The sequence below is a fragment of the Eschrichtius robustus genome, chromosome 6, assembly GCF_028021215.1.
Source record: "Eschrichtius robustus isolate mEscRob2 chromosome 6, mEscRob2.pri, whole genome shotgun sequence".
Classification (NCBI taxonomy): Eukaryota; Metazoa; Chordata; class Mammalia; order Artiodactyla; family Eschrichtiidae; genus Eschrichtius; species Eschrichtius robustus.
Window position 1 is genome coordinate 17,033,888 of NC_090829.1, and position 22,963 is coordinate 17,056,850.

The following is a 22,963-nucleotide window of genomic DNA, read 5'->3' on the forward strand; positions in this document are numbered from 1 at the left end:
TCCCCAGTCCCATCCTGGGCCCCCTCACCTCTGAAGCACAGGTGATGATGGCAGTTCAATGAGCACCCGCACAGGGCATGTTTCTGGCAGCAGAACCGTGAAATAGTGAATCTAGGAGGTGAGTAAAATCTTTGCTGGATATGGTCCTCCCTCTCCCTTTTCAGGATAGATTTTTCTCTTTCTTTCTCTCTTTCCTTCTCTCTTTCTTTCTTTCTTTCTTTCTTTCTTTCTTTCTTTCTTTCTTTCTTTCTTTCTTTCTTTCTTTCTTTCTTTCTTTCTTTTTTAGCTCAGAGATATGCCAAGAAAATGAAATAAAGGAGAGAGAGAGAGACCAAAGTGCTTTTAATTTGAATAGCTTTTTCCCATGTGAAAAAGCGACAGTTCATTGCAAGATATTTATCTTCATTACGGTTGGTATCATTATTGATGGAGAAGCGCTACAGACTAATGGGGAAATCTCTCTAGGAGGCCTGAATCCAGATGAGCTGAGTCTTCACCTTGCCTTCAACATGCTGGGTGAGCACGGCCTGTAATTTCTGGGTGCCCCCAGCTGACCCACGGGTACAGCGGGAAAGGACAGTGCTTGTGGTTGGATTAGCCACATAGAAGTGGGAGAGGTCCTCCATATCAGGGCGTGAGCTCCTTGTGGCTGGGACTGCTTCTTGCTTGCCTTTGTATTATGCGGGGGGCCCCTGCTTAATAAAGGTGTGTACTGAATGGCTGGAGGACGGATGGATGACCGTGAGAGCAAGCGTGTGTTAAAGGGATAGGCGGGTCATTGAATTCAGTTTAACCGTTCATTTCACCAAAGGGGTCAGTGTGGTCCAGAGAGGGGGCTCACACCCATCAGCGGCACAGCTGAACTGAGGTTCAGCCCTTTCCTTCCCAGGGACCTCTCTGTCCCTGTCCCTTCTGCTGAGAGACGTTGTAAGATATAAATGAGAACGTGCTCTTGCAGCTATTTTTGCTATTCAGAATACAAGGAGTTTACAACAATCAAAGTGTCATTTACCGTGACGGATGTCTCAGAGGCTCAGGTTAGCAACCGCGGGAGCTGTAATTCACAAGAAAATCAAGCCTTGTGTGTGTCCACCAGTCAACAGCAAAGGTGCAGAGCTGTTTTTACTCCCGCCATTCCCATTTCACAGATGAGCCCACTACGGCCCAGAGAGGCGACAATGGGTCTTGCCCAAGACCTCACAGGCAGCAAAGGTTTAGGAACTGGTTCTGGAGCCCTGGCGTTTGGAGTCAACACTCAGGGTGAATTTTGCTCACCCGTTGCCACCTCCTGTGACATCCTGGGCCACGTGTTGAATGTGCAGCCATGAGCAGTCGGGGCCAGGGCTCAGCTGAGTTTTCTGGTGGCTGAGTGGGTTGATTAACACAGGTGGTGCTGAGAACAGCCCTGACTTTGAGGAATTCCTCGAGGGGAGCTGAGTGCATCTTCCCAGGCTTATTACCTGGTCTCAGAACTTTACAGCCACATCTCATAAATTGGTACAGTGTAACATTTGGCTGTTTCCAGGGAAGAGATGGCAGGGTGATTTAGAGCTCCTGCATGCGGGTTTCTGGTCCTTGTCAGCGCACGGAAAGCTTCTGGAGGACGGAGGCCTTTATGAATTGTTTTCTGCCTTCACTCTCAGCCACCTTCAGGCCCAGGTTTACTGCTCGGAGGTTGTAAAGATGCCGAGGAAGGGAGCCTGGGCCTGGTTTTGCCCACGACTGCCTCAGAAGGCACCTGCTGGTCTGGACAAAGATAGCATCACGGATGTCTGATGGGGGACAGAGCTCGCCCTGTCCTGAGAGCGTGGGTCAGAGGTCCCCAGCACATCCCTCCCAGCAGCAGAAACAAGGCATCCAGGCCCTGCCTTCCTGCCTCCATCTCCCCCAGGCAACTGGCTTCCCCTGTCACGCGTCCATCTCCGCGCTTTACCGACACCTCCTCTGACTCATGCCGCTTCCCTTCCCCCAGGGAGTGCTGTGGGTTTGAAATGATGGTCTTTAATCATTTCTTAAGTGACCAGCCCAGAAATCATTTCTTAGTGCCATACACACAAATTAAATCATAAATCCACACGGGGCGCTGCCTGAGAAGGACGGAAGTACGGCCTGATTTGGAGCAGAGAGGAGGCCTCCATAGGAGACAGGAATCAGCCGGCGCCTGGAGGGAAGGCCAGGGCCTGGGAGAAAAGGAAGACACGTCCTACCGTCTGAGCGGGAACTGCTCTAACAGAATACCACAGATTGAGGGGTTTAAACAGCACACATGTATTTCTCACAGTTCTGGAGGCTGGGAAGTCCAAGATCAAGGCGCCAGCAGATTTGGTGTCTGGTGAGGGCCCACTTCCTGGCTTGTAGGCTGTTTTCCCATTAAATCCTCACATGCCCTTTCTTTGTTGCTTGCGGGGGTGGGGTGGGAGGTGGGTCTCATGTCTCTCTTTTTTTTAAATAAGGGCACGAATCCCATCATTGGGGCCCCACTCTCATGATGTAGTCTAACCCCCATTACCTCTGAAAGGCACCACCTCCAAATACCTATCATATTGGCGGTTAGGACTTCAACATATGAATTTGATGGAGTAGGTGAGGGACAAACATTCAGTCCATTGCACCTACTAACTCTCCTTCAGAAGGACCCTTTTGTACTTCTGTTATCCTGCTCTGGACAAAAGAGGTCCCAGAGAATGCAGACAAGTGGTTTCAGGGCATTATAAATGTGCTTATCTCAGGGTTAGGAAGTCTGGACAGCCCCTTCCAGGGCTGAGACACCCATATCCTGCTATTCGGAATCAGCCAGGTCCAAGAGTTTCTTTAATTAGCTCTGGGAGGTCGGAAGCAGGTGGGAGAGTTAGGCAGGCACTCATCAAGAGAGACTCAGCATTGGGGGATACAAGTGTGTGTTCCTGAAACATCCATGACTCCTACTTATTTCAAGACTCAGTGCAACATTCTGCCTCCATTCAAGACTAATTCCAGCCTATTTGAAACAGCTGATATCTCTCCCCATGAAGACAAAGTCTTCTCGTTCATTAGGTTGATGATGGGCTTACAGCAAGGACACTAGCAAACTACTAAACATCCTTGATTCTTTCCCAATCACCATGCCTTTGCACATGCCATTTTCTTTGCCTGAATGCCTTCCTTCATTTTATCTACTTAATAAACTCCTATTCATGCTTCAAAACCCAGATCAGCTGTCATCTCCAAGAGACCTCTCCTCTCTCCCAACTAATACAGAGAGGGGATTGCCTCTTTTCTCCTCACTCCTATACATGCTTCTCTTTTCCCATTAATCATGTTATATTATAATTACTGTTAGTATTTTGTTCTTTCATTAGGCTTGTGTTCCTTGAGAATGGGGACCCTAGCTTACTCTGCTCTGTGTCTCCAGCAGCCGGCCTAGTGCCTGGATCCAAGGAGTGATATTTCTTAAGCTGTGTACTCAAGTGATTGGAGCCCCAAAGTGAAAGAGCTGTTGCCTTTCTTTCCTTTGCCTCCAATATGCTTTGTTTATGTAAGTCACTCAGCTTCTGAGTTGAAAATCCGAGTTTCTTCCTCTGCAAAATGGGGGAATAAAACCAGTGCCTTCACTATTTCAGAAGTCTGCAAAGAAGATGAATCTGAGAGTGGGTTGGTGGAGAATGTGTCGAAACCCTTTAGCTTGAAAAAATCCATTAAAAAGTCAAGGTGTTCGTATTGCAATTATTATTTGATTCCCAAATGGTGAGAGTGCTTCCAGAGATGTGCTTTGCTTGATGAACCAATACATTCTCAGCCCCCACTGATGAATTTGGGAATCGAATACCTGTCATCTTGAAATAATTGACACATCTTGGTGAAGCGCTTATATTCCTCTGATGAAATTCTGGAATCTTATTGAGAGCTAGGAGAAAGACATGTTACATGGGAGCAATATTGTTTTATGGACCTTTATCTTGGTTATTAACAAATGAGTGTTACGTGTAGAAATGGTAAAGGGGGAATTCAGTAATGAAGTTTCATAGGATTATAATGATTATTAGTCTGATGATGAGGAAATCCAGACTTCAATGCATATGGTTTCCTTGGCCCTCACTGCTCTGTGCCCCCGGTGCTGGTGGACAGCAGGCTGGCTACTTCTGTACCTCTGTTCCATTCTGAAGTTATCTGGGAAGTTGGCATAAAGGTAATAGCCTCTTTTGGCATATTTGGACTGAGATGTAGTAAACAATAAAAATTCAAGTGCCCATATGTCATGTCTATAGCAAACATCTTATGTTCTAGGAAGCTGGCACCCACTGGAGGTGGGAGCAGTTACTGCCAGTGAATACTCACCCCCCACCTGCTGCTGGGCTGCCCACGTGCCCTCTGGAAAATCAGCCAGTCTCACCATTGACGCTGCCTTCCTTTCCCTCTGCCCACCGGAAGCCACAGGGAGGATGAATTTGCCTTTCAGAGCAGGCCTCTGCAGAATGTCCAGCAACCAAACATCACCTTTTTACATCTGGTCAGGAATCCAGGCAGGCAGGGGGACTCAGAGCGCTCAGAGCCAGTATATGACATAGACCATAGCTGGTTTTCCTCCCTCCCCTTGGAAGCAGGGAAAGTAGGGCAAGATGACTTCAGTGAGCAGGAAAGCAATACATCTTGTCCCTTTCCCAAGCCTCTCATCCGAACTCATGTGCATTTGAACATGTCATTCTCAAGCCTAAGTGCACATGCCCATAAATACAGAATGCTGCCACCCCCATGAATAAGTTACCTTAGTAAATATAACTGGGAAGGGTATCAGCTTTGAAGCCAAGCAGATCTGGTTTTGAATTCTGCCTCTGCCACAGATTAGCTGTGAAATACCAGGCAAGTTGTTTTAACTCTCTGAGCCTTAATGTCATTGCCAGTGAAATGGGAATGATACTATCTTTCTTAGAAAGTTTCATTGAAAAGAAATGGTATGTCAGGATTACAGTTGTCTATGAGAAAGAGAAAACATGTAAGATAATTTTGTTTTTAAAATATAGAGATTTGTTTTCTGTCATGTAAAATATATGCAGGCTGGTAGAGCACTCCATAGCCTGGTGTTAGAGACCCACGTATATTCAAACTTGTTGCTCTGATATCTTCACAGCCCAAGATGGCTGCCTGAGTTTCAGCCATCACGTCTACTTTCCAGCTAGCTTTCTCTCTTGACAGTCACTGCGCAGAAGTCACATATGCTTCTGTTTACCTCCCTAAATCTTAGCAATTCAAGCCGAGGCTCATGCATTATTAAACCTTGATGAGAACGCTCCATGTGGAGGGACAAATGTTGACTATAAAAAATGTAAAACATTAGCAAGGTGATAGCACACTGCCTATAGCGAACACATTACAATTTTATAACAGAATAATATTAACAGCTACTTTTAATTGAGTAGTTCATACATGCCAGGAACTGCACCCAACATTTTATATTCATTATCTCATTCAATGATCAAAACAACTCTTATTAGATAGGGACAGTTATTCCATTTTTACAGATGAGGAAACCACGGCTCAAAAAGATGACAGAACTTGCTTCCTATGGCTCTGGAGTAGTAGAGTCTGTAACTCAGAAGCTGGTACTCCTTCCCCATGAAGTTATGTTGGCATAGTTTGCATTTAACATGATATACACTAGTTTTTATTGGTTGCAAGGAAAGTTATTTGATTTTAAAACATTCCAACCGATGAGTCAGGCAGCCTGTGTTCAATTCCTGCCTCCACCACTGGCTGTGGAGCCTCAGACAAGCTGCTGATCTTGTTTGAGCCTCAGTTTCCTGATGTGCAAAATGGGAATAATTGTAGCATATGTCTCTTAGGGCTGTTATGAGTATGAAATGAGGTCATGCTGAGCACCCGAGTACCTGGCCCTGGATAAATGCTATTTAAATACTGATCGTTGCTATTATTAATAACATTATTGTTATTATTAATAATATTGACACAATTTTGTAACCAATTTTAGCCAGTGGAGGTCAGCTTGACAACCCACAGACCTTGCCTTAGAAGGGTCCTGAGGGTGGGAGGAGAGGGCCCAGCATGGCATCCCAACTGTGCTCTGCAGGAAAGGCTAGTCTCTCATTTAATAAGAGGCCTCTGCTGGCCTGACCCAAAGGCTGGCGGGGAGTGGGTGGGCAAGGAAAAGCAGGCCCCTTCCTCTGCAGTGGAGGGTTAGGGTAGTAGTCTCCTGTCCAGCTAGGCTCCTGTGAGCCCTTCAGCCCCAGACTTGTTTTGTTTGGGGAAGTCCTCTCCCAAGCTGCTCAGGAGGGCCTGTCCCCGCTCTCCCCACTCCTTCCTCCTGGCTCTCCCGGAGGTCTGCCCCTGCCGCTCCTTCCCTAGGCCCTCCCTCATGCGGTGCCTTCAGAGGGATGGTTTTCTCGGCCTCCCCTAGGTATGCACCAAGATCTAAGTGCTAAGTGCACCCTTCACACCTCTGATCTTTGCTGGAAGCTTCCCCCTTAATCATGTTTTACTGACAAATCTGAAGGCAGCTGGTGATGCTAATGTACATCCAGGAACTGCAAATAGGGAGGAAGCAGAGCACTTTGGAAATTACCTCTCAGCACCTGGGTGTAAATGGTCACTCGAGAGAATACAACTCTTCAACCCTTTTCTGCCCTTCCTGCAGCAGGAGCCCTCTCCCAACTGCTCTGATTTACAACAGCTGCTGGGCCACTCACACGGCCTCCCGGGGTCCAGTGCCTTGGGCGGCCCTGCTCAGCTGTGCCCAAGGATGGCATCCTCTCTATTCCAGAATCCATGAGCCCCGTTTCCCTGTTCAGGTTTGGTGAGGTTCCTGAGCCAAGTCATGGGTCAGACAAAACATATTCCGCCAAGTTTGTCATCCTTCAGCCTTTTGGATAAATGTCATGTTCACTCCTACTTGGAGAATCTTTTGGGATGAGTATAACATTATTTCAATACTGATTATTACTCACAGCTATTTCCCTTTTTTTAGAGTTGACACTAGGACTTGCTGAGTGGTACACCCACTGCCACTGCAGTTTAGGAGCTGAGACAGGGCCCAACACACCCTCCTGGCGAGGGACCCAACTGATTCCTCTGTGACCTTGGACAGGCCCCTTTTCTCTGACACTCTGCAGGAAGGCCCATGCCACACTCTTTGGGCCACCAGGCCAGGCCAGGGCAGCATGAGGGAAGGATTCCTGTCCCTTATCTGTCAAGACAGCTCTGGTAATCCAGCTTGAGAATCTTGACCTCGATGCTTTTGCTCTATCATTACCAAAAAATAAAAATCATTTTTTTTGCTCACTTGTCCCACTTGAATGGTGTGTAATAGTGTCATAGATTGATGGTGTTTATGACTTTGTGACCTAGGGAGAAACTGGAAATTCCACTGTGCCCATTTCTACTCCTGAGTTTCTGTAAAGGTCACAGTGAAATTATTTTATCAAGTACACCGCAGAAGGGGAAAATCTTAATCTTATATTATACATATGCAGCACTTGACCTTCTCTTGAGATGCGGCACCTCTTAGCTACACTTACTTAAACATAATGCAGCTCTTCCCCGGATGCACACAGAGAGAATAATTAGGTGCCACGGCATTCCAGCTGGAGAGGAGTCTTGCTTGAAGATGAGAAGGAGAAGGAGTCGAGGTAGGTAGGGACGGGGATGCAGTGAGCGCCCCAGGGCTTCAGCGGGCTTGTCCTGATGAGGCAAGTGGAGCGGACTCTGTGGCTTGTTCCGGTTCCCCCACTGACTGTGCATCTCTGGCCAAGATATTCATTGCCTTCTCTGGGCGTTAGTTCCCCCATCATAGATCTGGGATGTGCCAACTTTGATCTGTGTGTAGTGGCTGCCTGGGACATTGTGTTAAAGATTCTGAGCTCTAGTCTGGGTTGAGTGGGAATGAGTGCCATGATTGATTAGCGATGTCAGTCATGGGCGGCGTTGGGGGTTGGTGATCATAGCTATATGGGCTAACCCTGTTCTAGGGTGTTTCTAAGGTCTTTTTGCAGCCTGACTGCATGTGATTTGTGGACTCGCCGAAGCCCTGGGGTGAGGAAGCTTAGAAAAAGGGGAAACAATAACAACCTTCCCTAAGAGAAGAGTACTATTTGCCTTGTCAGGTTTTGGAGCGGAAATGAGATTTGTGTGATGCATCCAAACATGGTTCTTTTTTTTGTTTTTTTCACACTGGCTCTGTGAGAAGCGGAGAGACCAGGGGACAGCAGTGCTTCTTCTGGGTGTGATGACTCACCAGGCCTGGCTGTCTATGTGCGTGCAGGAGGCCGGCCCTGCCCCGGCCACAGGAAAGAGCGAGGAGCCCTGGGTGGCTTCTCATCATTGCCCAGCCTTGAGAAATGCAGTAAGAAGTCACCTTCGTTTATCTTAAAGACTTGCGATAAATTATTTTTTAAAGGGAATCCATCAAGGTCTGCGTCAGGGGAATACTTAAAAATAAGGCTTTTCTCAAAGGGTAAAATAAGCACTTCAGTTCGAAAATGTGGGAAGCAGCCTGACTGCCAGCATATGTCCCCTTGCCTGCTGCCCAGAGCTACCAGATTGATGGTGCTTTTAGAACGCTGGCAGCCAGGCTCTGACGTGGGTGGAGATAGAGCCTGGGGAGGGGGCATGTGGGGATTCCCTGCCCTCCCCTTCCCCTGGCATAGCAGTGGGGGTCTAGGCCTGGCAGCCCTGTGGCCCAATGGGTCGGATCAAGATAGAGAACCTTGGGGCCCTTTGGAGTAGCCGAAGTGACCTGACCCTCACTTCCTCTTTGTTGAGTCCCAGGGTCCCCAGGAAGCATCTCTCTGGTGGTGGAGAGGGAACCGGGAAGACCATGTTCCCTTAAAGGAGTCTGTCCTGCTGCTGGCAGGGTGCTTCTACTCTCTTCTCAAGGACAGACCCCCTCCCGCCCTGTCCCCCCAGCATGGGCTCACCCACCTCCTTCAGCACCTGGCTGTGACATCAGCTCTTCTCCAGGAGGCTTTCCTCTGCCCCTGGAGCCCCACATCTAAAGAATTCCACCCTCACTGGCCATCTGCTACCTCTGGATTGAGGGCTCCTCCAGGTCCCCCTCCACTTCTGATTCCCTACACGTCTGCCCTCACTCCTCAACAATAGCCTTCTTCTTTCCCAAGGTAAAGAAAGTGACTCTCTTACATCGAACTCAGGGCACATAGGAAGTGCTCCCCAAATGAGACAAGCGTATAAAAGGGAAAGGGCTCTGCTGGGCTAAAGCTTAGGAAGCGGTTCCATGGGGCCCCCAGCTGCCACTGGTTGTCCAGGTGGCCCGCTGGGAAGGCGCCCTGGTAGCACTGCACCTTCAGGGTCCAGTGACATCAAGTAGATGTCGGGGGTGGGTTTCAGCTAGAGGCCCCTCCGCTACCAAAGTCCCGAAGGGTTCCTGAGTCTGAAGGACCCTCCTCGGTGGGTGGGCTCCTCCAGCCCCGTTTGCAGGCTGGCGGGGAGGGGACAGACTTGGGGAGCAGACCCAGCCAGTTCCCAGGGGAGCCGCCCCCCACCTTCTCCACTCTCCCCTCTCCTAATGTCACTCTCAACCCCCTCAAAGTCATAGGGACAGTGAACCCACTGCCAGGGTATAGGATTTTTAAAAGAGAACTCCAGGAAGAGGAAAATGCCTGGCCCAAGTGGATGAAGTGTGGAGGGCGGGCTTTCTAGCATTGGTAGGAAATTGGGGTACAAGCCAGACAAGTGCCTGGCACCCAGCAGGGGCTCTGCTGAATGAATGAGTGATCCGCAGCAATCACCAGATCTTCTTCTTCTAAATGACTCTTGACTGTTCCCACTACCCTGGTGCTTAGCACTCTTTCTGGACTCCTGTGTCTCCCCTAAGCGTCCCCACTCCTCTGATCCCTTCTCTCCCCAGCAGCCAGTGTGATCTTTCAGACACAAAAATCTGATGCGTGTTTTTTCCCCATGTTAAACCCATCAGTGGCTTTCATGACCTAAGGATAAAGTCCAGAGGCTGCCATGAGCTCAGGTTACCTCTCCAGACTCAGCCTCCTCCTCGCCAACTGACCCCTGCCCACCCCACGAACAACTGTCTGCCTGAGCCCGTGGCCCTCACACTACACGTTGATCGATCATGGAGACACTGCTCTCAGTTTATTGACTGAGTCGTATTTTTTCTCCAGGGCCTTTGCACGTGCCTCCACATGGAGGGTTCTCTGTTTCCCCTCACTAACCACTAACCCACCTTACCTCTGCCAACCTATATGGCTCCTATTCATTCTGTATGACTTGACTTAGACCTCACTTGCCCAAGACCCTCCCAGACTCTGATAGGTCCCTGATCCGGCCTCCTACACTGATTACCTCTTTTGGAATTTCCAGTTTAGATCTGTCTTCCTCCACTAGGATGTCAGCTCCATGGGGGAGAGCTCTTTGCGTGTTTCATTCATTGGTGGATCCCAGTGCCGAGCACAGCTCCAAGTTTATATTAAGTGGCCAATTTAAATACTTTAAAATGAATGATTGATGAAAACATTCAGCCTGGCTCCTTGCGGAAAACACCCAGCTGCTATTTACTGAGGAGATGCTACATTCCAGAAAGTTTGCACTGATCTTCACAAAGCTACAAGAAGGAAGTTACCCTAGTACCCCTTTTTACAGAGGAGGGGGCTGAGATTGAGGGTTAAGTAACTTGCATAAGATCACATAACCAGTAAGTGGCAGTTTTCACAGACACCAAGACCAGGATGTTTCCTCTCTACCTGGAGGTCTAGAGCAGTGGTTCTCAAACTGCAGCTGCATCAGAATCTCCTGGAGGGCTTGCGAACACTCAGATTTCTGGGCCTCACCCCAGAGTTTCTGGTTCAGTAGGTTTGGAGTGGGGTCTCAGACTCTGAGTTTCTACAAGTTCCCAGGTGACGCTGCTTCTGCTGTCCGTCTGGAGACCACAGTTTGAGAATCTCTGGCGTAGGTCACAGAAAACCCCTGGGTTTGCTTTATGCTATCCCACTACCCAACCACTCTGACCTTGGGCCAGGATTGCAGGATGCAGCCCTGAATTCCCTGCTGAGAGGCTCTGATGCCCAGCCCAGCCTCCCTCCCTGAACCTGGCCTTGGCTGTGTTGTGCCCGGCTGTTCCCTAGGGACAGGCACCATCAGAGACAAGGACTTAAGTGCCTGCCCCTCCCCCTTGGGACACTGCCCTTCTGTTGGTCGTGTTTCAGTCCTGACCAGTGATCTCCCCATTTCACCAAGGCTAAGTGCCCCTGACCCTGACCCCACGTCTTTAACAACTTCCATGCTGATTGATGCATGCTAGGCTTGCTGCTGCTGCTGCCGGAGAAGCTTAATAGCACTGGAAGTTACAGTCTCGTCTGTGTCAAGGTGCCTGCAGCATTCATCAGTTTCAGCAAGCGTCACCAAGAGTGATACGAGTGTATGACACAGCTAAGTGTTCCCTCTGCGCAGGCCATTACAGCTGGAGGTGGGCCCATGGAGACAGGGACTGGAGACCCATTTGGCCTCATGTGGGCAGGTTGACATAGACATGAGCGCCGCAGCTCACCTCCTGCTGTGGCCCCTTGAATGCTGTGTGTGCCTGGCAGTCTCTGCTGCCAGGTTCCCTCTCCCTACAGTTTTCCCGGGCACTCCAGGCAAGTGCAGGTCCTGTTCTCTCTGATGCTTGGGGCACTCTTTTCCCTTTGCCTCACCCTCCCATCTCTGCATCAACTTTTACCTGTCCTTCAAAGCCTGTGCATGTGCCACCATCCCCAGGCAGCTTTCCCAGCTCTCCTTTACTCTCCCCTTCCTCCAAAGACCTCTGGCACAGGGCATCTCCGCCTCTGGTGTAGAGCTTTCCTCGGTAAGCAGCCCACTCTGACCTGCCCTGCTCATCTCAGCTCCTTGGGGTTGGAGGTTGCCGTCCATACTTTTGTGTCCTCCGCCAAATTTAAAAATGTAGTGATTGAGATTTTCTTTGGTTACTCGAGTCCTGTATATACAATGCAAAACATTGGGAAATTATGGAAAAGCACAAAATCATCATCATTGCTACCACTCCCAGTTTTTATTTTACTGTTTATGGTTTATATATATGTTTGCATATATATGTATATGCTTGTATGTGTATGTATAATGACGTTCATACTCTATAGTTTAAAACTACTTTAAAAATATTTTTCCATGACATAATTTTAATGACTCTGTAGTATCACACTATACAGATGTTCCATAATTTATTTAGTGAATACCCTATTATTTGACTTTTAAGTTCTTTTTTTTTTTTTCCTTCCTTCCTTTCTTTCTTCCACATTATAAATAACAGTGGTGTAAGCATCCATTAACATAAATCTTTTTCCTCATCTCCTTGCTTTTCCTTTAGAAGTAGAATTGTTGGATCAAAACTCTGGACATTTTGAAGGTCTTAATGGAGAAAAGTTTTAAGAATCCACACTTTGTAGGAGAGTACCAGTCACCTCTTACCCTGTAATATTAAGATCTTGTCATTATTGTTGTTGTTATTATTTTTTTAATCACAGCTTTTATCTTTGGGTCTTATCACAGCAGGCCTTCAGTGAACTTACAGTTCAACCAGCCACAGAATGCATGTGCCTACGTGTAAGGCCTGTGCTCAGTACCAGGGAGAGGAAAATACAAAGATGGCAACACCCAGAATCAGCCTTCAGAGAACTTTCAATCTAGTGCAGTAGTTGAAGGGCTGGCTGGCTGGCTGGCTGGGTGCCTGGGTACTACTTCTGTGCTAGTGGTTTTCTCAACACATTGCCCTGACTATAAGGGGAAATGGGGGTTTCACAAGATCCTGGGTCCCACTGGGATGGCCTGGGGTTGTTCAGGGAGACCCATTTCTGGGAAATGCAAAGACTGTTTACGAGCATAGACAAGGAACCCCAGCACACCTCCTTCCCTGGAGTTTCACACCTGGAGTTCCAGAGTCAAGAACCCCTGGGGTCAGCCCCCATAATGTGAAGATGGGGGAGGCATTGAGCTGCAGGTGTGACTCTAAATACTATACCGGGCTCAATGAGAGGCCACAAGACCTGTGAGTAGAGCCATGCAGAGCTGTGCGCATGCTCTGCAGGAAGCTCCTGTCCCCATCCCCTGCCCCGCCCACCACGCCCATCCCAGGGATCTCAGCAGCTGCCCAGAGCGGCTGGCTCTTTGCTTGTCTTCCGGAGCAGGAGCAGAGCCTGGAGACCAAGGGGAACTTGAGAGGCAGTGAGCTCAGGGCTGTTTACCTCTTTCTTCCCCGCCAGGAGCCCGAGCCTTGCCCCTCTCACTGTCACCCAGCGAGGCAGGCACACCTCCCGAGCCAGCTGCTGGGCTGCACCTGCCTTGAGAAAAAGGCACCCGGTTCTTAAGCAGGGGATGAATATTCATTGGCATGAACCTTTGCAAACTCATTTGGGGAAAAAAAAATTAGATCAGGAGCAGTAATCAGATTATTAAAAAGAAAAAGCAAGGACAGAAGGCAGTGGTGGAGGGAAGCATCACATTTAAAATGCAAGGAGAGATTTCCTTCCTGCAGAGAAGCTGTGACCCACCCCTCACACCCGACCATGCACAGGGAATAGTTAAGCTCTCCCACATTCCTGCTGCATAAAAATGTTGTTTTGCGAGGCTTCTGTGGAAGGGGCAGGGGCAGAGGCAGTGTGCACCCTCCACGTACAAAAATTATAAAATAATGTTATGAGGTTTTCATTTTATCTTCCTTGGATATCAAGAAAAATTGTGAGAGCTAAAGAGGCTCTGGCGAGTGCTGAGTGACAGGTTAAAGGGCTCCAATAAAGATTAGATGGTCCACTATCTCCTGAGGAAATTGCATAAAAGTGGTTATTCCCTCTTGCTTCTATTAATTTCCTCTTCCTGGCTGCTTGGAAATGCTTCATAACCTGATGTTGCAGATGGGGACGAGAGGTACTTTCCATTATCTCAATCACTGCACTGTTTATGAGACACTTAATCTGTTTCTTTATAAAGTAATAGTACTGTAGGTGATGGATTTAGTGTCACTGGAGGGCTGTGTGCAGGGATGGCAGGGGAGGGGGTTCTCCAGGGCACCGTAAGCACTAGGTAATTTGTTACATCTCCGAGACGCTGAGAAGTTGGGTGGGCGTTTCAAGGTGATCTTCCGGATACCAGCTAGAGGTCACGTGTACCAGTCCCTTCTTGCTCAAAGGGGGAGGGAAGTGCTGCATGTTTTGCTTGGGGAATGGAAAATGCACACATGCTTAGGGACCTCACGTCTTGTCTCTTCCTCTCTGCCAAAGTCAGGGGCGGGGAAAGAGGTGTGTATGTGGGGTGCCACCTAAAAGCTGCATCTATCACCTGTCTGAACTGTGATCCCCTACAATGGAGGGAAGTCAACCCCCTTTTCTTAAGGAAACGAAGCCATCCGGGCTGCGCTGGTGTCAGAAATGTACAGCCCTCCAAGTCACAGGTGTTCCATGGACAAGGGTCTTGTGGGAATACACGGCGGCTCTTTCTTTCCCACCCACCTCCTGGAATAGTGATGAAACCCTCCTGGCTGAGATGGAGCTGAGCACTCTCTGACCTAATTTCCCTTCCTACCTCTCCTGTTCTTCCACCTCTTTCCTTCTAGCTTTGTCTTTGCCTCTCTTGAATCTCACTTCCTAGTCGCCACAGAAGATGCTTCTTCTGGTCCTTGTCTCATGGTGATGGATCCTCCAAGTCAGGCACTTCCTGCCTGACGGGTCCCCCACCCCAAGCCTGTGCACACATAAGCATAACACAGATGATGCTGAGTGGCAATCAGCCAGCGTTCCATCGTCTGCCTCCTTCCTCACCCCCCAAGGAAGGCGGGCACTTCCCAGGTCTGCCCCCCACCCTCTGTGCTCTGCTCTATTCCTCTAGCAGGGTGCCAAGCTCACCTAGATCTTCCGTAAGATTTAGTTGAATGAGAGGTTCATGACTGTAGTGACAATGATGCCCATAATTTTAAATCAAGAGAAAGGCAGCCCCTGAGTTTTGAAATATTAAAGCGAGTAGCTGTGTTATCCACTTCGAAATGGCTTGACAGTGTGGATATGTGCTTGATTAGATGATCACAGTATTTAATTGTTATTTTTTGAGGCTGCAGGCAGGTGTGCGGTCCCCAGGCTGCTGGGGTCCCCACCATTCTCCGCTGTGTTACTCCCGACCACTTTATATACTCAGGTGACTTCTCTGGGCTGAGGCGATTGCTTTTGCCTCCCTTGGTCTAAATATTCTTTGTTATACTCTATCCAGCAGCTCCATGTATCACCTCTAATTAAAGCTGCTTTTCCTCAAGGAGCAGCACAATTTTCTTATTTATTTTTCTATGTAAATTTGTAGTAAAATAACAATCTTATTCGCTTCTATTTCTCATTAGTGGCGTCTGGTACAAGATGAGTTAAAAGAGGCTTTGTGGACTAGCCTGGCACTTTAAGCATTATTTAAAGCAGTAATTCTGTGAGAAAATAGAGCCCAAGTGTGCTTACAAGGTATAGTCCACTTTGTCCCTCTCTCACTTCGTCCCAGCTTACCCCTCCCCCTCCCCACATCCTCAAGTCCATTCCCTAGTAGGTCTGTGTCTTTATTCCCATCTTGCCCCTAGGTTCTTCATGACTTTTTTTTTTTTTTTCTTAGATTCCGTATATATGTGTTAGCATACGGTATTTGCTTTTCTCTTTCTGACTTACTTCACTCTGTATGACAGACTCTAGGTCCAACCACCTCACTACAAATAACTCAATTTCGTTTCTTTTTATGGCTGAGTAATATTCCATTGTATATATGTGTATATATGGCATGGACATATATACACTACCAAATGTAAAATGGATAGCTAGTGGGAAGCAGCCGCATAGCACAGGGAGAGCGGCTTGGTTCTTTGTGACCACCTAGAGGGGTGGGATAGGGAGGGTGGGAGGGAGACACAAGAGGGAGGGGATATGGCGATATATGCATATGTATAACTGATTCACTTTGTTATAAAGCAGAAACTAACACACCATTGTAAAGCAATTATACTCCAATAAAGATGTTAAAAAAAAAAATGTTACAGTCCAAATGTTCAATAAATGAACCTAGGCATACTGTTTCTTTATAAATTAGGGAATACCTACACATAGAATTTAATAAAATATTAACTTATGAAATGTGAATATTAATGAGTTTCATCCATTTTGTAATTATTGATAAGAAATATTTTACAGATATAATGATTCTCCCATTATACAAAACACAAATAATCTGTGCAGAAACACATTCTTCCATTTGGTTCCAGGATTTATTTGCCGACTTTGGGACTCTAAGTTTATATTCTAACCCTCAATTCTAAAAGTCTGTGCGAAGAAAACTTGTTTTTCAAGAGGGACTGGATAAATGGAGGTAAAGAGGAATTAACACTATTTAACACTTACTGCGCATAGGTAAATTTTCATATTTGAGTTTAATAAATTCTAATGACCTGTGGGAGTTGTTGTGAGAAGTGTTAAATTTCTTTTTTATGGATACTTTATACAGATGAGTAAGTGAGGATTACATGACCTGCCAGTGATCACCCAGCTAGGATCCAGCAGAGCCAGGAATTGGACCCAGGACTGTTTGATCACTACCTAGTGCTCACTGCCCTGGGGAAGATGGAGTCATACCCCCTCCCAGGGCCTTTCACCCTAACCCTTCTCTGAGCTTCTCTCTCTTAAAGTTCAGCTTGGCCTCCCTCTCCTTCATTTCCTCCCTCTGTGACTGTCAGAGTCTAGAGACACCCAGTTCTGCCTTCCTTCATCAGAAATCTCAGAGGAAGACACTTTCTAAATCCCTCTGCTACTTGTGGACATCAGGATGGTTGTTTACGCTGTTAACGTATTAAATGTAAAGCAAGGAGGCTTTTAAATGGTGGAAAGAAAGTGAAAACACCTTGTGTCTCTTGGATTGATACATTAAGAAAATTACACGTGGCAGGGCTCCAGTGAATGCATGAGTCGCCCCATTCCCCTCCCCCACTTTCCAGAGAAAGAGCTTCCGCTGTGTTTGGGCAGCACAGGCCTGGGATTCCTCTGTGTTCTCCAGCTCCAGAACTGAATGGGGTGCAGAAACGCTGGGAGATTTACAATAGAAAGGGTCAAGTCCTTCTCATGGGTGATAAGGAAGAGATATGGAAAGAAGAAAGGGAGAGAGGAGGAAAGAAATAAGGGGAGAGACTTTACTGAGTGGGCTTGGAAAGATAGATCAGCAAGCCAAATTCTAGGATACTAGGTGTACCATTCAGAGTTTTCCTTTTGGTGTTTTATTTGTTGAGCCTTTTGTAGAGATTGAATTTTTTTTTTCTTTCTACGGAGTTTATTTGAGTGTACTGAGATGGGTAGCAAGTGGCCCATTTTTACATGGGTTACAACAGAAATCCTTAAGAACCTTACTGTAGCACCTAGACAACATTTACCCCAGTACGTTCCCTGGAAATTGAATCCCAGGAGGTGCTCTACAATACAGGGCTTCTCGGTGAGAAAACACAGCATTCTGTATCCTATTTTGGGAAGTTCTGAAAAATTCTGTAATAAAAGATGAGATGAACTTTTCAAACCCACAGATTCAAAATATCTGACCACAGACCCCTTTTGTAAGTAACGGGTGTTAACAATCCTAAGGGCATGGACTGCGTTGAACACTCTTGGGTTATGCCATTCCAGGACATTCCATTTCAGAAATTCCCTCCCATTCAAGATGAGCTTCTGCCCCGGGGCACTTCCAGAGTGACCGAAACCCTATACCTCACTTCAGCTGAGCAAAGGAGTGAGAAAACTTATCCAGCATAGGAAACCGTTCTTTCTTGTCTTGGTAGAAAATCTGTGGATATTATTCAAATAGTTTATATGTATATCATCGCTATTACTTCTCCCACTGTGTGATTCTGGGCAACTCTTTTAACCTTTCAGTGTCCCAATTTCCTTAGTAACCACATGGAGCTAATAATAGCTACCCCATAGAGGAATGTATGTAAAGCACTTAACAAGAATGTTAACAGATGGTGGCTACTGATACTGTTAAAGAACACTCTGCACTTTCCAGGAGGGAACAGTGTATTTGGGAAGATGAGCTTTGTATAAGTAGAAACCTTTATAATGGTACTTCTACTATGGTAATGATCACATTGTATTGCAACTGTATGACCTCATTGGATCAAGAACTCCTTGAGGGCAGGCTCTGTTCTCAAAATTCCCTGGATCAGGTTCTCAGCAGGGTCACAGTAAATGTCTGTTGAATGAATGAGTGAAGTATGTAAGAAAGCCAAATGAGTTGACCATGAAATTAGTTTTACCTGGTCTCAAAGGAGGATAAGCCAGAACAGGTTTCTTGGGGGCCAGAAGAATCAGGAGCTGAGATAGTGAGGAAGGGCCTCAGGGAAGCAGGGCAGGCAGGGGCAATTTTCTGTGGAATCAGCAAGGCAGAGACCAGATGTCTGGAGTCAAAGGTCTCTGTAGATGAGGCATGGTAAAAGCTTGAGGGATGGCCTAGAGCCAGACATTTTGGGGCATGGCTCTTCACAGGCTGACCCATGGAGCAAGGAGAATAAGTGCCTCATATCTGAGAACAGCTCCAGTGGGCATCAGGCTATACCAGGCGTTCCCAATCTTCCCCACTGACATGTACATGATAGATGACACCAAGTGCATGACACATTCCCTGGTGCACTGCCTACAAAGGCATCCTGCTTTGCCCACCCCCTACACACAAAGCATTTCAAAATGCAATTAAGGGAGAATGATGTTGTTAAGCCAGTAACCTTGAAATCACTTTAATTTCTTCTTAACGAATCACTCATGAATTTCAGCCCTTTACCACCATTCATAATAAGTGTTAACACAGCTCACAGTTTCCCTCATGTGTGTTGCAACATGGGATTTAAGAACCATGGGTCCAGTTCATTGTCAACCAGGACCTCTTTCCATCTGAGGCCCAGGTGAAATTTCTTCACTGAGTGAATCAGGGTAAGGCCCTGACTGTTAACAGGTGGAAGAGGGAGGGAATAACCGTTTATAGAGCACTTATGCCTCAGACACTGCGCTACACATTAATTCATTTTCTCAATTAAATCTCTCGACACACCTGAAAGGGAAGAATCATTATTCATATTGTTCAAGTGAGAGAGGCCATTGGTACCAGGAAGGTATATTTCACTAAGGATGTTTGATGACTTGGAAGTGTTAAGTAGGGGTTGCCTCAATCCGAAATGCTCACTTTGTACAAGGGGGTATCTCAATGTCCTTTTTAAGGGGACAGAATGTTTCATTTTCCAGTTCCAGGGAAGGGCCTCTGGCTGCCACTCCTCCATTAATTCTAAGATGGTCTCTTTGTGTTACAGCCTGCCCTGCTGGGATGTTCAAGGCCAGCCAGGAAGCTGAGGGCTGCTCCCACTGTCCCTCCAACAGCCGATCCCCTTCAGAGGCATCTCCCATCTGCACCTGCCGGACTGGCTATTACCGAGCGGATTTTGACCCCCCAGAAGTGGCATGCACTAGTAAGTATCTAGCAGGGTCTCTGGCCTGGGGAGTTTGGTTGTCTGATAGTGCAAGTGGTGGGTCTAGGGCAGGGAAGACTTAAGACAGCATCCTCTAATTGCATAGTACAAAGCGGAAACGTTGGCTGTGGTGCTGAAACGGACAGCTCCTTGCTGGGCAAGCAGTGCCCCTCTCTCAGTAGTATCAGGTCAGGATTTTTTTCTTGGCCCCCTCCTCTCAGATGGGAGGGCCTTCCTCCTACCCAAGGAAGACAACTTCTGCTCACCAGATGGTTAAAAAATGTCAACTGGAGAGGTCTTTGAGTGCAAAATCAAGACGCACCAGGATGTTGCAACAATTCCTAGTAACTCTCCCAGTCACCTCCTCCAAGAAGCCCCCTTGGTCTTGACAGATGAGAATATCCTCTCTTTTCACTGGGCTTCCTGTACCTCTGTGACCAGGCTCCCTCAAAACTCTCCTGATTTCATTAATTGTCCAAGTATTCTGCACTTGCCTTCTTGGCTACCCAGTGAAGGTCCTCGTGTGCCAGCTCCATATATTCATCTCCCTGTGTCCCTTCCAGTACCTAGTGGGGTGCATCCATGCCTCTGCCAAATGACAAGACCAGAGTCCTGGCCAGTGTGCATCTCTGAGGCAGAAATTCTAGGGGCTGGGTCCAGAGCGTCAGCTCCACCACTCTCCCATTCTCTGCTGTAGAGGGAAGGGCAGTCATCCTGCCAAAAGTGGAGGTGGCAACTCCACTCCCTGGGGAGGGATGGAGGAGGGGAGAATTTCCTCACAGTCTTCTCCCTTATGATCCATAATCATGGGGGTCAGGAAGCACTACTCTCCCTGCACAGCACTTTCAAGAACTTACTCCTCCTCTCCTAAGTGTAGCAGCCCTGAAATAGGGATGCTTTTTCTTCTCAGTATTCCTGTTGCATTCAGAAGTCAGTGCTCCAGGTTAACCTCTAATTATGCTAGAACTTTCTTCTGAGTTGGATGCTGTTGCCTGGATCCCTCTGAGCAAGGACCTGCCCTTCACCTCCTCTGACCAAACTCCTTCCGCCCACCCCCGGCATAGAAAGGCACAGACAGAGCATTTCATGCATATTTGCAGTTTGATGAACAGAAAAAAAATGACTGAGCTCCAAGTAGAATAATTTCTTAATTCTGGCCTTGAAGTATACATAACCTTTGCTGGATAAAAAAGAAGAATGAAAGTGTCTTCTAGATCAAGGTCCTAAGGTCAATCAATGCTTATAGATTTGAACTGAGGAAAAGCTCATCCTCTTATACACTGATTTTTCCCCAGACCTCCCTGGGTTGGTATGAACAAAAATGATTCCATTTCTGCTGACTAGAGTCCCTGTCTTTCTGTTGTGTTATGCCATCTACTTATTTCTGAGGTTCCCCTGTGTGTCTCTGTAGGCTTGAGAAGCATTGTTTAATGTACTTCTTTAGAAGCCACTTAAGGATGCTGAATCTCTGCTGCCTGGATGTCCAGACCAAGGACCAGTCTCCATGATTGCCAAAGCCCAGCCCTCACAGCTTCCCTTCTGGAAACATTCCCCTCCACTCTGCTCATGGATTCTCTCTGATTGCCCAGGCTCCTTCTGCAGATAAATTCATGCAAATAAAAGTCTGGGTCCCCAGCTTCCCACCTAGGGAAGTTCAGCAGACACACCCTGTAAACCCATGCAGCCCCTGGACAAGGTCACCTAGAGAGAAGGTAGACCAATAACCAGAGGCTCAGAATACTGATGTGGAGCTCCTTGCTATATAACACCTCTCCCATCTACCTCTCACCTGACATCTCCCATCTACTTTCCACCACCTGACCTGATGTGCTTGAACCAACAGGACTGATTGCTGGTATAAACAGGAGCATCCCAGAGCCTGCACTCTGCACATTGCAGACCTTCACTCTGCGCTGCTTACCCATATTCTGAGTCCAGCTCATTAAAATCAGACCTCCCAGGCTTTTCTCTCCTGTCCTGGTCCAGCCAACTCTGAGTTAGGCACACCTTCCCACCCACTATGTCCCACCAAAATCTCCGCATCTTACCCAGAGTGGGGGTGAATGCTGGACATGCCCTGGGGCATCACCACACCCTGTACACAGCCCTGTGTTCTTTTACCCCCGAAGGAGAGCACTAGGGTCAGACCAGAAATCACCAAATCAGAGCCACACTTGCCTGTGAAGGTCAGGCCAAGAGCTGCTCAGGGACGCATCGTCTGGCTCCCTGCCCTGGCCAGCAGGGGCCAGCACTGGGTGAGAGGACACAGAGGCCAGGCTGGGCGACAGCACAACGCTAGGCAAAACAAGTGTAAATAAGCCTATTATTTTATTGAGCCTCATTATATATTTGATTTATTGTGTGCCAGGGAAGTACTGTATGAAAAAGTCAATTTGTTGGCTTTTATAATCTCATTAGGCTTTCCTTTTAAAGCATTCTAATTGGAGATGCCATCTGTTATCTTAAAAAGGCATCACACATCACCACAGTAAATAATTTTTCAGATACAAGGAGCATATCTGGAGCTGTGGAGGTCAGGCACAGCCCTGCACCATGGCCTGGGGGCCCAGCTGATTCTGCAGGTGGGGCAAGGCGGCCAGTATGGGCCCAGCCATCTGACAGAGGGTGGTGGGGGGCAGAAAGGGCCCAGGTGCTTTCTCACTTTGCAAGTGCATCCCTCTATCCATCCAAGCAGGAGACGGTGATGGCCCGGTAGGGCACTGGGAGGACCCAGGCAAAGGGGAGGTCTGTTCTAAAATGTACAGGACAGCGGGCATCTACAGTGTTTAGGTCCCGTGGGTGTCAGGGAAAGGGGACAGAGTGTCAGAAGCTTCCAAGAGCCTAGGCTTCAGGTGTGGCCTGTTGCCACCGTCTTTAAATGAGGTTGTATCAAGAGTCATTCACTGACAATATTGAAAAGGTTACAAAGAATCTTACGATTTAAAATGTGCTCTTTTACAAGGCTAAAAATATCTATAGTGTGCTAAAAATTAATGTTTTTAATGAATCATGTTAGTCTCATGAAATGAGCACATATATATTCATTGTATTTTTTTATTGTGTTCAAAGTGTTAATTTATTCTAAATTAATCTAAACATTTAGAATGCATGACAACTTTTGTAGCCCTGTGTGGACATTTCTTCATTTTCTTTTTAATCTCCTGGGAGAACCTGTCATCTCCTCGACCTCTGAGAGGCTCTGGCATCCCTGTGTGTCCAGACTTGTCCTTGACAATGTTCATAGCTTCAGCAGGGATTTGAGCGCACCCCAAGGCTAAGGTGTCAAAAGGGCTGGTGTGGGCTTCAAGTGAAGTGAGACGAGGGGCCTTAGGGAGCTCGGCGAATGAGTCTGTGATGATGTATTTCTGCTGGTCTTGGACACCCAGCTCCCTTCTTCCTACTTCCTCATCCTCCTTGCGCCTCTGCCAGGCCTGGCATTCTGGATCTGTTGCATCAGTAACTGGCCAACTGCCTCTTGGTACAGCCATGGCCCCATGTGCTCACGTT

General features: G+C 47.4%; 1 protein-coding gene across 1 annotated transcript in view; it reads left to right on the forward strand.

Moving 5' to 3' along the window:
* Positions 1–22,963, forward strand: part of EPHB1 (EPH receptor B1) — a 285,410-nt gene that overhangs the window by 127,234 nt on the left and 135,213 nt on the right. Inside the window, exon 4 of the mRNA XM_068545612.1 lies at positions 19,301–19,456. Coding sequence (XP_068401713.1) covers positions 19,301–19,456 — 156 coding nt within the window. The remainder of the gene's footprint in view (positions 1–19,300; positions 19,457–22,963) is intronic.